Source organism: Physella acuta, unplaced genomic scaffold (genome assembly GCF_028476545.2).
Source record: "Physella acuta isolate Inbredline_101_S28 unplaced genomic scaffold, ASM2847654v3 ptg001269l, whole genome shotgun sequence".
Lineage (NCBI taxonomy): Eukaryota > Metazoa > Mollusca > Gastropoda > Physidae > Physella > Physella acuta.
This window is the reverse complement of record NW_026732784.1, coordinates 2,952-17,251: the sequence shown is the minus strand read 5'-3', so window position 1 is coordinate 17,251 and position 14,300 is coordinate 2,952. Positions and strand designations below refer to the sequence as shown.

General features: G+C 37.7%; 2 protein-coding genes across 2 annotated transcripts; one reads left to right on the top strand and one right to left on the bottom strand.

Moving 5' to 3' along the window:
* Positions 1–375: 375 nt before the first annotated feature.
* LOC131957820 (mitochondrial import inner membrane translocase subunit Tim23) lies at positions 376–4,377 on the top strand. Its single transcript, XM_059322620.1, has 7 exons — positions 376–597; positions 2,343–2,410; positions 2,593–2,689; positions 2,810–2,897; positions 2,982–3,040; positions 3,127–3,237; positions 3,662–4,377. The coding sequence occupies exons 1-7, from the start codon at positions 540–542 to the stop codon at positions 3,766–3,768; spliced, it is 588 nt and encodes a 195-aa protein (XP_059178603.1). The 5' UTR covers positions 376–539; the 3' UTR covers positions 3,769–4,377.
* A 787-nt stretch (positions 4,378–5,164) lies between these two features.
* On the bottom strand, positions 5,165–13,613 carry LOC131957814 (caspase-3-like; the record flags this gene model as incomplete). Its single annotated transcript, XM_059322613.1, is given in 7 exon segments — positions 5,165–5,593; positions 6,578–6,794; positions 7,641–7,816; positions 10,056–10,068; positions 10,070–10,120; positions 10,122–10,173; positions 13,479–13,613. Coding segments are annotated over 7 exon segments (892 nt in total), but the record flags the coding sequence as incomplete, so codon positions are not given.
* Positions 13,614–14,300: the final 687 nt, after the last annotated feature.

Sequence of the window (14,300 nt, the reverse complement as noted above, 5' to 3'; positions counted from 1 at the left end):
TATGCGTATGAATACAAAATGAATCAGACGTGATTAAACTAGAAAGAATGCGGAGTGAGACGGTACTTTCGGTTTGTTTCTATGTGAAGCGGTTACTGAATGGCGCTCAATGGAAATCGGCACTTCCGTTTTTTTTGCTACGTCTGTCCGCAGACGCCACTTTACTCTAGATCTAGATCTATAACAACCGTATCAAAATTGATGCCATTTCTTTTTTAGTCATATTTTAGGCTTTTCATATTTAATAGTGAAATAGGTGGATCTTGACTTTTTTTTCAAAGTAACTTTTAAAAAGATATTCGTAGTTTGTAGTCCCTAAATATATCGATTCTCTAGTCTAGATCTTCGTTGCCACAGTTATTGTATATTTGGCCAACTGAAATTTTCTTTTTGAATTGTACACTTAGATCTAAATACACATCCTGGCAACTGGATTTCCATGCTTGCCCTACATCCGTTTTGTCCTTGATGCAATTTGTAATAGCAACTTAAAATACATTTGATATTTTCTAAGTTAACAGTATCATTGGGGATTAAAAATGGGTGACAAAAATTATAATCCATATTCTTCATCGGATCCATCGATGAATGTTCCAGGTAATCACATAACATGAGTATAGTATAAGTTCTAACTCAGCCTTACTGCCTTACTCAACTTCTTTTAAAATCTTTATCTGTCTTAACTTCAGAAAAGTAGGCTAATGAAAAGTTGCGTAGTTTTACTTTTACTTGAGAATAGAATTTAGATTCTTACTTAATTATTTAATATTTAGATATCTAGATCTAGTAAGGGTAATCTATCGTTTTGGTACGTAAAATCGCCCGCGACTAGTAATGTGAAAAACAGGTGACTCGTTAAATTTTAATTATAGGCCCAAAAAAAAAAAAGGCCTAAGATAGATCTAGTAAGATTTTAATGATTTATCATTTTGAAAAATACAAAAATGTTTCCCTGTTTCATTTATGTAGAATTCTAGATCTAGATCTCTACCTGTTTTTAAACAATTGAATTAAAACTTTTCAGTAATAAAAGGAAAACTAGCGATGTTTCCAACATTGCTCATTTACTATAGCAGCAATTTTGTTGAAGTTTTTTTTTTATAAACTTATACTTATAGCGCAAGATTCAGGGGAAGCCACTCTAACTTACAGATGGTCGCTTTTTATATAGCAAATCCTGCTCACAAACACTGCTGTTTAAAGTTAATTTCTTGCCTATATTGATATATTTAGCCATTTATTTAGGTTTATTATTCATTTAGGCCTAGGCCCTATCTATAATATTTGACACAAATATATCACAATATACTTCTATTAGGCCCCTGGCCTAAAGCCTTGACAATGAGGTAACTTTTTTGTACATTACTAGCCGCGGGTGATTTTACGTACCTATAACGATAGATTACCTAAGTAAGAATCTAATAGTTAATACTTAACAGTTAACTGTTCTAACTTCACTACTGGGACCCAGTACTGTGAGTACTAACTTAGTTTTACTTATCTAGTTCTAGAATAATCTAGTCTAGATTATGATATCCAGATCTATGAGATCTAAACTCTAGTAGCAGTAGGCCTACTAACTACTTAAGTACTAGTTCTAGAGGTAGAATCTAGACCCAGAATCTAAGACTAGACTTGTGACTAGACGCCTTGAAAGTGCTCAGTACTAAACTAGACAAGATTTAGATTGACTAGATCTCACACTTGTAACATTTACTATTATTTGCTAACTAATCTAACAAACACTGCTATTTAAAAGTTGATTGTTGGCCTATTTATAATAATGATATATTTAGACATTGCATTTGGTTTAATTATTATCTATTAGGCCTATAATCTATACCATAGTCTATACATATATATCACAATATAGGCCTACTTGCATTAATCATTAAAGTCATATTAATGAGTCACCTTTCTTTCACACTACTAGCGTTCCACGATTTTACGTACCTAAAATGATAGATTAGATTACCATTCTTAGATATTTATAGGCCTAGGTCAGTTTGTTTATTTTAATCGATTCTGATCTAAATCTTCTCACTAACAAATAAGGGCCAAATTAAAAAAAAACACCAGGCCTATATTTGTGTACTAATTGTTTTTAGCAGAATTATCTATCACAATCATTATCTTATTTCTAGGCCTATGATCTAAATCAGTGTTTACTACTGTTTACAGAATCATACCAACTGAAATACAAATATTCAAACTCCAGCCACCATGGGTGGTATCCCCCAGGCTTTATAAAAGACTAATGCCACCTCTGGTTGCTAGCCTAGCAAATGAGTATCATGCTATGCATGTTTATACTAACTTTACTGTAACTGTTTATTCTTCAGTTACTACCGGACCAGCTGGAGCTATTATGTCACCATACCTGAACTTTAATCCAGCATACATTGGTCCTGTAAGTATATACTGTACTTGTAGAGCAGATAAAGCTGGACCTACTGTACAGTAGCATACTCTTATAAATAGGCTACTAGGTCTGTTGTTTTAATTGTTCTAAAGATCCTTTAGTCTGTCATTTTGAAACTTTAAAAAAATTATTTGTAAATTTATTTTTATTATATATTATTTTATCTATAGAATGCAGATTCACAGTTTATCTTCCCAGAAGGAGCAGCAAGGACGAGGGGCCGTCTAGAATTGTCGTTTTCACAAATTGGTGGATCTGTTTTTGTAGGTTAGAAAATATTATTTACGTTTTACCGTAACATTTAGTTGAATTATAACGGACTAGATAGTTAAATTTTGAATGCAACCTCAAATTCCTTCAATAATTGGTGTTATATTGCTTTGCTAGGAGCTGCAGTTGGTGGTGTAAACGGATTATATTCAGGTATTAAAGATGTCCAAGCTCGACAGTTGACAGGAGCAAACAGAAGAACACAGTAAATATTTTTTTCTTTTTATAAACTTTAATAAAGTAAATCCTTCTTGACTCTCACAAGTTGATACATTCTTGTGTATTTCAGGTTGTTAAATTTTGTAACAAAAGGGGGAGCATCTACAGCACAAACTTTAGGAGTTGTTGGTAAGGTTTATTCAGTTATCTGCCTTAGAACTTAACTTATCATTGCTTGTTAATCATTCAGTTAGCATTGTCTTGATATTTTTCAGCTCTGATGTACAGTGTTTTTGGTGTTATCCTGTCTTGGGGTCGAGGTGTTGATGATGAATTAAATACAGTCACTGCTGCTACTGCAACTGGTTTATTATATAAAAGTTCAGGTATTGTGAACTAACTTGTTAAATTATTAATTTTCTCCCTTTGTGCTAATTCAAAATTCTTGTCATATAAGACAATAATTATGTGTTGTGTTCTAGAACTATTACTACAAAATTCAGAATTAACATGGTGTTGAAGTAGTCTTCTGAATTCTGTTTGGTTTGTTGTTGAAAAGGAGTGCAACTATTCACTTAGATATGTTTGTATTAACTTAAAAATCTTTAAATATTCTTAACTCAACCATGTTGGTTTATGCTGTGAACTTCAACTTTTTGGTCATATGGTGACTTAAATAATATGTGGTATTATCATTAACTAGCCTGCATGCACTGTTGAATATTGTTACAATTAAATCATAATTTCACAGGTGAATATTGTAGTTTTTTAAACTTTTAAAACTGTTTGAAATTATTTTTTTTCCTGTAGCTGGCTGGAAGAGGTCCTTACGAGGAGGAGGTATTGGCCTGGGCTTATCTGCTGTTTATGTTCTGTTCACAAGTCGAGACAGGATCAGAGGCTTAATGGGAAAATAACTTATCATCTATTCACATTTATTCTGCATTTTTTATCAATATGTGATGGGTAAATTAAGACCAATTTAAGATAAGGAATGTGTAAATAATTTCCATAGGATTAAACATTTTTACATCTAATGGTATTTTCTCCAGAACATCACATTTTAATTGTGTACATTTAGTGAAATATCACACCTGTAAAGCATATGAAATGTATTTGTTTGTGTGAATTGGAGGTCTGAATCTGTTCATAAGACGGAATATAATTTAGCTCTCTGATAAGTACTTCAAGGAACTGGGTTTTAAGAACACAATTCTAAGTACCCCATGTAAACATTTGTGTGATTTTTCACTTCACTAAAAGTCTGGTTCATCACAAGACAAATATACAGGCCAACAAATTTGGGCAAATTTTCATATTTTTCTTCTCTTACAGAGAATGTGATTGAAAGTAACTACGTTGATATGTGTGTATGTAAGTTGAATTGGTGTAACTGGTGAGTTTGAACTGGTTAAACCTGTTTTATTTAAATTTTGATTAAATGATTTATAACAAACAAACTCTAGGAGTGTATTATTGTTGAAATGTTTTTTTTTTGTGACTTTTATTTAAACAATTGTAATATTTAACACCAAATATTTAAAAAAAATACCATTAAAAGAATATTGCAAAACACAAATAGAAAATACCTGTCAAATCACTCTTACACTTAATTCATACATTAAAACTGTTGGTCCTTAGGCTCACCATCTGATCAAATATGATTAGATGAAAATATATTGATAATGCCTTGATTCAAGCATCTTTACATTTCTGTTAGTGTCATGGTTGCATTGAGATATCAGGCACATGCAAGTATTACAATTAACTTGTTTGAAAAAAAAACTTAACTGATGATCACCATGGCAACCTGTCAAACAACACCTGGTATTGTTCAAAAATGAAAAAGGTTTTGTAGTAAGGGATACAGTTTGTCTATAAGTACTAAATTAGAAGCTGCATGGTTTGTTTAGCTTGGGCTCTGCTGGGGAGGGTGGTCTGTCCATTCTTACACTTACAGCTATATCGATCAACTGTAAATTCTTACACTTACAGCTATATATATATATCGGATCAACTGTAAATAGTTTTAAGAACTGGCGTATTTTTTTGATAATGTATTTAGTGTTACTTTTAAACAGATTCGACAACTCTCAGAAACTGCGAGAACCCAGTTTAAATACTGGGTTATAAACCTTTAATTGACAAAGTTTTTAAAAATTAACATTCAATACATAGCCTAATGGAGAAAATCTTTCGAACCTTTTTAATTATTGAAAACAAAATTATTGCAGTGTTCGCCAAGAAGAACTTTTTGTCGGTAATTTTACCGTGTTCATTTTTTTGTGTCAAAACTTGGTCTTTGTAACACATTCAAACTTCAATTTATCAGGCACCCTGAACTTCAAGTATCGTATCCTTTTAGTATTGTAAAAGGCAAAAATATGCTCGGGAAAAGAAACGGTAAAAAACGCTTTTTTTTTGTTTCAACTTTTTGTGCAGCAAACAGCCGATAGTTTTATAATGCACATCGTCAACAATAGCCGGTGAAGCTTTAGCGGATGTCCTGTTTCTTAGGCCGGAAGTAAACATATCTCGTCAGCATAGACACTATGCAAGGCATCTGTTTCATGGACTCGATGAACTCCTTGTCGCTGCAGGACGCGAACTCGTAGGCCACGATCCTGTTGACGTGTGTCAGCATGTGCATGAGCTCCATCTTGGTGCCGTAGTTCTCCAGGACGATGCACAGCGCTTGGATGAACCACGAGCCGTCCTGGTTGTTCCTCCACGAGTAGTAGCCTGGGGAGGAAAGGCTGGCGTCAGCATAGAAGGTGCTTGGAGATTAGCCGTACCCTAACATTCGTATCGCACGTTGGTGTATCGAACTGTTTCAAACACGCTCTTTACCAAAGTATCGAATACGGCGATAGAAGGGTATGGCTAACTAATGAAGAAAGAAAAAGATACGAGTTTTAAGAAAAATACAACCAGGGCGACAAAAAAAAAAGTAAGCTTACTCTTTTGAACCTGCCAGTTTCATGTATTAGATGAAGTAGAGTTAATCTGTTTCAGTGATCTCGGCCAATGAAGGGACAGTGTGGTCGGCTCAATGCTCAATCGCCTTTACTTTCCCAAAAAATCGGTCAGGTACTCATCAGAGCTAGGTGGACTATGAAACGTACTGCGGACGAGTCCGGGATCCGAACTCGAGACATTTAGGTTAGCAGTTGTGTACTAAATCACCCAACCACACCGTTCCACCCACCAGGTTAATACATAATCGTATATATTTTTCTCTGTAACGGCCAGGGTTTGTATTATGTATTATGATTAGGCTTTGTAATATATTCACAATTAATGTCAGAATCAGACCAATGGTAGGGTAGGAACTGGGTAAAATATACTAATAAAAACAGACGCGCATGTGTTTTGCCGACATTTGTATAAGTATCCATTTCAAGTAATAAACCTTATTTTAGATATTACAATACATCTTTCGAACTGTGTTCTTTCCAGACATTTTTCTCCAAGGGGGGGGGGGGGGGCACTTGATATTTTCGGGGAAGAAGGGGGGTGGGGGCGGTCTACATTAGTAAGAAGTCTACACTAGTACACTAGCAAAAAGTATGTTTACTATATAAATTCCATCTTGTTCGGTGGGGGGGGGGGGGGGGGGGGGAAGAGATGCCTGGAAGAAACTCTGCTTTTGAAGAATACAGTATGACGTAGAAATTATAAACAAGCCAAACAACGAAAGAAGATTCTAGAATGCAGGAGTCAAACCTGGAACCGTGGAGTAACAGAAGAGGCAGTCTGCTTCTATGGGAATCTTGCGCATGTGCACAGAGACGGAACTGTCGGAGGAGTCCTCGTCTCCCGTCAGGCTCGGCGAGACCGGTGATCGTCTGCTGGAGGAGGGGGAGGCGGGGGACGGTGACCTGGTGGTCCGGCCCCTAGACGGGGTGTCCAGGTACATGGTCTGTCTTCTGGTGTGACAAGCCTGGGGGGAGGTAAAACAACAGCAGAATTTTAAATGTGGGATGTTTTTATTTAGACAAGTATGTTAGGCTTGTAGGAAATTAAAGCAACACAAACATAATATAATTTATTTTGCTAAAACAATATATATATATAAAGAGGGAGACGTGGAGGCGCACAGCAGAAATACAACGGACGGTATATCTTGGTAAAATGCCAAGAAGCTTGCCAGAGAGCTTTCTGTGGCGACCTAATGTGTCCTGGGCACAATAGAGAAAATATGATGATGATGGCGGGGCTCTGAGATATTCTACCACTTTTAAAAATATTTGTTCCTCATGTGACGATTGGAATGTCATAACAACTCAGTCCATTTTAGGGCACAGTATCATCATTATTGGGGTCATTCGTATTCTACGTCTCAATCGTAACGGGGGGGGGGGGGTAGATTGAATACTATACTTAATGATTACCGAGCTAAGAAAAGAATAGATGTTAAAAAGAAACAGCAACAAAAACTTAAATTTTGAGGGAGAGTTGTAGGCTGAGGTGTGACGTCATTTCAGAAGGGGGGAGGGGGTGTCTTACTGTGACAATGGGGGAAAAAAGAGGAAGGGGGTGTTGATAACAATCGTCATAAAGCTTGACATCGCTCCCGTTACATGTGATCACCATGGAGTCACGAGTAGAATGTCTGCGATTGGCGAGGTGAGTTTTTATTGACTCTAATCATAATATTTGACAGCAAAATTAGCCAGCCTGCCAATGGTATACAGGAATTAAGACTACTTGTTCGTTTAGAGCAACCTGCACTCTACCGGTTAGATCTCACCAATATTAGATCACCCCACCGCCTATGGTAACTCACCTGGATAAAAAAGAGCTTAGGTTTTCCTATGAGAGACGGGCACCGGTCTCCCTTGAAAGGCAACACAAGAAGGTCAAGCGAGATCTGCCCATCCCTGGCATACACCATGCCCTCCCTGCCGTGAGACAATACAGCACATCCAAAACAGTCGTGGTCAGTGTGGTCAACAGAGGCAGCTAGAGATATAACAGTAGTGGTCAACAGAGGCAGCTAGAGATATAACAGTAGTGGTCAATAGAGGCAGCTAGAGATATAACAGTAGTGGTCAACAGGGGCAGCTAGAGATATAACAGTAGTGGTCAATAGGGGAAGCTAGAGATATAACAGTAGTGGTCAACAGGGGCAGCTAGAGATATAACAGTAGTGGTCAACAGAGGCAGCTAGAGATATAACAGTAGTGGTCAACAGAGGCAGCTAGAGATATAACAGTAGTGGTCAACAGAGGCAGCTAGAGATATAACAGTAGTGGTCAATAGAGGCAGCTAGAGATATAACAGTAGTGGTCAACAGAGGCAGCTAGAGATATAACAGTAGTGGTCAACAGAGGCAGCTAGAGATATAACAGTAGTGGTCAACAGGGGCAGCTAGAGATATAACAGTAGTGGTCAACAGGGGCAGCTAGAGATATAACAGTAGTGGTCAACAGGGGCAGCTAGAGATATAACAGTAGTGGTCAACAGAGGCAGCTAGAGATATAACAGTAGTGGTCAACAGAGGCAGCTAGAGATATAACAGTAGTGGTCAATAGAGGCAGCTAGAGATATAACAGTAGTGGTCAACAGAGGCAGCTAGAGATATAACAGTAGTGGTCAACAGGGGCAGCTAGAGATATAACAGTAGTGGTCAACAGAGGCAGCTAGAGATATAACAGTAGTGGTCAACAGAAGAAGCTAGAAATATGACAGGAATGGTTAATAGAGACAGCTAGAAATATAACAGGAATGGTTAATAGAGACAGTTAGAAATATAATTATTTTCTATAATTTTAAAATATACACCGTTTCAAATTTTTAATTAATAGAAAGGCCAGCTAAAACTAAAACAAAAAATGTCAAACATATTCCAACTGACAAAATCTCTAACTCTATCCCATGCCCAGTGTACCGTCTCCCCCCCCCCCCCCCCCCAGTACGTGACATAATCTATGCAAGCCGCCATTTGTGTTTTTTAAGTTGAGATTAATTTGGCGAACGCGATGGCCACATGTGATTAAAACCAAGTTTTTCTTGGAAAACAAAAATATTTTAATACAATGTTTTTTTTTAAATTAAAATATTTGATTACGTTTTAAAATTTAAATATTTAATATTTTTTTCTATCCCTCATTGCTTTTTTCAGCGATAAAAATCGTATATAATTTTAAAATTTATTTTTTAACCTTACGTTTCGTGAAATTCATGAATGCGAAACAATTATATTGCATCTGAGATTTGAGAATTTTAAAATGTTTAATAAAAATTGTTTTGAAAATATAAATTTGATTTCTAGGCCTGATTCACACTTAAAAAGGTTAATATCCTGGAATTTCCATTTGATCGACTGAAGAGCAAAACATAATTTTAAATATTTTATATTTATGTGAGCGGGTGAATGGTTTATTTCTTTTTTACTTTCTCGTATATACGAAGTATAGAGAAAGTATTGTAATCGTGCACAAAAATAACATGAAATTTGACAGTTTTCACCGTTTTACTCCTCAGTCCTTCATCACATCCCGAGTATAGAGGACTTATTTTAATCGGGCAAAAATTATCAATCCAGATTTATCACAATTAAGAGGTTTTATGTGTAATCCATTCTGAAAAACTGGGCTTTGCAATTCTGTCCGTATTCTGTGTGTCTGTCTGTCCGTGTGTAAACACGATAACTTGAGTACCGTTACAGCTAGGTTGGTGAAATTTTGTATATAAGTATTTTATCAAATCGTAGATCCGTATCAACTTTTGAGCGATTTCCGATAAACGGAAGTGGTATTTTTTCTACTTTGAATTTTTCAAAAGCCTATAACTTGAGTACTATTTCAGATAGATAAATGAAATTTCACATATAAGTCAAAGATCTAATTCTCTACCTTCTGTTAAATTTTGAGTAATTTCCGTTGACCCGGAAGTAGTAATTTACGCTACTTCCGATTTCTCAAAAAACTAATGTAAATTTTTAAAGTACTAACAATATTGCGCACTATTATGCACTTTTTATTTGGCGTTCACTTGGTGTGCACTTCTTTTGTCTACGAGATTTATTCTATTTTTAAAACTTTAAATATTTAAAATTGATAAAAAAATCATGTCTATAGCCCGAGTTCCCATCCCCTGTTGTTTTATATAAGAATATTCGAGAAAGTTTAGGGGAGATCACTCCCGGTTTATTTAATAACTGACCATAGTATAGAACAATTCTATGATTTGAACATACCATCGTATAGAAGTGGACGTCATTTTAGCACACGTGACGTCATCGTATCTACGTACTTCAAATCCCTAAATCCTGAAATCGCTCTTCCAATCTTTCGGCATCTACGTCACTTCCTTCTCTGTAAACATTGGAATTATATTAATTCGATTACACATAATTTATTAGTATTAAAAAATCATACTTAAATTATATTTTTAAAGAGGAGCCATCTGTAGTTGTCATACAATAAATCAGCAATAGTTTGATTTTCGGAGTTCTCTCCCTGCCCTTGATGGATTGTTGGTTGTCCGCTACTAAATAGCTCTCCTCATGACCTCGCCGTCCCCATATTCCGAACTGGGTAACGTCCGTTTAGAGTTGAGTACAGAGCATGCCACACTTCAATACCACAAGGGGCGCCTATGTACATCAGTTGAGTTGAAAAACAGTACGGATAAAACGCCTTCTCTCTAGATCTAGCGAGAGACAAACGAGAGAACTTGTCTTCAAGACAAAGTTTGATTTCAGTTTATTTTTGTTTGAAACACGAGACCCACACTTTGAGGCAAGAGGAAGTGACGTAATGACCAATCAATGGCGAGGTCACGGCATACTACAAATTTTGGCCAGCAGACGACACATTAAAAGCCTTGCGGCCATTTTCTTACCCTAGATTTCATTTCCCCCCCCCCCCCATCTCACAATGAATTATGGTTATTTTGGTTACATCCAAATCAATGTTAACACCCCAAATCGAGGTTAGTGGATCTAAATCAAGGTCAGCAGATCCAAATCAAGGTCAGCAGGCCCAAATCAAGGTCATCAGACGAAAATTGAGGCCAAAGCCAGGGAAACGTGAACATTACATCTCGACTTATATGCAGCTGTCGAGGTTTGAAAATTACCATTCAATGTGTACGCATGCTCAATACAGATGCGCGCGCAGACAGGATATTCAGCTGCGGATGTTACGTTACGATGAATGGATACATATAGATTATAGATAGCGACTTCGATGTTTATTCATGTTGCAAAGATCTCTTGATATTTTGAAATTAATCTAAATGATATTCCCGTAGCGTTTTTCTGTAAACAGAACACTGTATTTATATTAGCTGGAAAACATATTAAACGGTTGAATAAATGTATGTGTAGCAAAAATGATACAAGTGAAATTGAATGTAGAAAGTATTCTTTCATGCTTTATCAGTGTTGATGAACCGAAGAAAATAATAATATTTTATTGTTTTATTCTCATATAACTTTTCAAATAAAGGGGAGACGGGGCACACACACCTATCGTCTCGAGCAGTGTTTCTTCCAGACTTTTTTCTCCGGCGGGGGGGGGGGGGGGGGGGCACGTTGAAATTTTCGGGGGGGGGGGACTAAACTTTACGGGGAGGGGGGACACACACTGTTAAAAGTATATATTTTCTATATAAGTTCCATTTCGTTGGGGGGGGGGGGGCGGTAGACTTTCTTCGGGGGGGGGGGGGGGGCGAAGAGATGCCTGGAAGAAACTCTGGTCCCGTGACAAAATAGAACAATATATGCTTTATGTAGAAAACAAATTTAAGCGTTTCATCCTCAGCGAATTTAAGTGCACTCCCAGCCTCGAAAGTTTCAATCCCCCCCCCCCCGAGAAACAAACGCATATGAGAACAGGTCGTATCCCAAGCAGCCACTTACAGTAGCAAGCGTCAAGCTGAGCTAGAGAGTGTAGTCCTATAAATTAAACAAGCGTGGAGAAACATATTGAACTTTGATACTTTTTCACCCACTAGATCGCAACGACACCCCTCAGACCGTACCACCCCCACCCCAAACCGGATCACGCCCCCCCCCCCACATCAGACCTCACCACACCCATATCATGCTATATCCCCCCCCAATCGCCCACCCCGTGTACCCCATACAATCCCCATACTTAAACGGATCGGACAAAAAAAATGACCAAGTAAGTGACCTCTGACCCAGACCAAGCCCACATGACCTCTCGCTTGACACACCGCCATGATCTATGCCAATACAATGGAAATGAGAGGAACATCTGCACGAATAAGTAGTCGTGTTTCTTTCAGACATTTTTCTCTTGGGGGTGGGGGCGGGGGTGGGGGGTACGCTTCTGCGAGGAAGACTGTGATTACAAAATATATTTTCTATGTTATTTTTTTTTCTATTTCGACCAAGGGGGAGGGGCGGTAAGTATAGTTCTGGAAGGAGTGGGGCTTTGTGTATCTCCGGGGAGCTGCCTGAAATAACTCCGATGAGTATATAGGACCCACATTTCTAGCACCCCATCACATTCCATTGGCGTAGGACCCACATTTCTAGCACCCCATGACATCCCACTAGTGTAGGACCCACATTTCTAGCACCCCATCACGTCCCACTAGCGTAGGACCCACATTTCTAGCACACCATAAAATCCCATTGGCGTAGGACCCACATTTCTAGCACCCTATAAAATCCCATTGCGTAGGACCCACATTTCTAGCACCACCATCACATTTCCATTGGCGTAGGACCCACATTTCTAGCACTCCATGACATCCCATTGGCGAAGGACCCACATTTCTAGCACCCCATGACATCCCATTGGCGTAGGACCCACATTTCTAGCACCCCATGACATCCCATTGGCGTAGGACCCACATTTCTAGCACCCCATGACATCCCATTGGCGTAGGACCCACATTTCTAGCACCCCATGACATCCCATTGGCGTAGGACCCACATTTCTAGCACCCCATGACATCCCATTGGCGTAGGGACCCACATTTCTAGCACCCCATGACATCCCATTGCGTAGACCCACATTTCTAGCACCCCATGACATCCCATTGGCGTAGGACCCACATTTCTAGCACCCCATGACATCCAATTGGCGTAGGATAAGACCAGACCAACGATTTAAGCCCTTTTAAGGATTTTCTCAAAGCGTATGGGGGGGGGGGGGGAGAGGAGGGTTTTAAAATGGCTTCAGTTTATCACTTATGACAGAAGAATTTAGATTACTTGGGTGTTGATGAAGGACTAAATCTTAGTTCCTTGTTAGCTACAATAAACTATTTTCAGCGTAGTTTAGACTAGTTTAGTTGTAATTTTTCTAAATATCCGACTGGTGGTTCAAGTTTTTACATTTATCAAATTGATAGTTCCAAAATAATCTACATACATTCATTGGAAATTATTCACGACTGAAATACTTTAATTAGTTAAACGTTCGGCAAACCCGCAATCTTTAGCATTGTTTGTACTAAATTGGATCTTTTAAGTGACTTTATCTTTTCACAACATCGAGGTATGAGCGGACATTTAATCCAGGATTAAGTTACTAATGTGCTGTTAATCCAGGATTAAACAGCATACAGAGATTAAGTTGGCCCCAGAAGGTGTTTAGTGACATAGCCTAGTGTCAGTGATATGGCATTGTGCCAGTACTCACCTGTTCTGCTGTCCGTCTCCTCCTCAAAATGTCTGTTGTTGATGAGCAGAAACAGCCCGCGTTTTTTGAAGTTGAAGTTGTACTCGTTGGGCTCTGATGGCGCACCTGGTCTCACGTCTCGCCTCTCTCCGCTGGGGACCAAACAAAATCATACGTTTAAATAGTTTTTATACACAACAAAACTATACGTTTCAGGTGGTTTTATACACAACAAAACTATCCGTTTAAATAGTTTTATACACAGCAAAACTATACAGATCAAAACTATATGTTTCAAGTGGTTGTATACACAAACAAACTATACAGATCAAAACTATACGTTTCAAGTGGTTTTATACAAAACTATACGTTTCAAGTGGTTTTATACACAACAAAACTATACGTTTTCAAATGATTTTATACAAAACAAAACAATAGGACTACATTTAAATATTTGTATACAAAAATAAAACTCACCGTTTCAATAGTTTTTTATGAAAAAGAAAACTATATGTTTAAAAATAGTGTTATATTTCTAACATTAATTAGTCATTTAATGCATATTTAAGCTTTTTGTTTAGCAGAAAAAAAACTCAAGCGTGTAAAAATGAAACCTCTAGCGTACAAGAATGGCCAGGGAAGAGAACACTAAACTGCAACCAAACTGGCAACCAAACTGGCAACCAAACTGGCCACCAAACTGGCAACCAAACTGGCAACCAAACGTTGGCTGAATCAGGAACACATCAACAACGAATCTTCCGCTCTATCCGAAGATATCCGTAAATTTGTAAATAGAACGGAGGCTTTACTACCGTAACATATTCTGTCTCAGTGAT

Coding starts and splice junctions, on each gene's coding strand:
- LOC131957820 (XM_059322620.1), top strand. CDS start 540: ATGGGTGACAAAAATTATAATCCATATTCTTCATCGGATCCATCGATG. Junction 2,411..2,592: donor ATCCAGCATACATTGGTCCT/GTAAGTATATAC, acceptor TTTTATCTATAG/AATGCAGATTCACAGTTTAT. Junction 3,238..3,661: donor TTTATTATATAAAAGTTCAG/GTATTGTGAACT, acceptor TTTTTCCTGTAG/CTGGCTGGAAGAGGTCCTTA.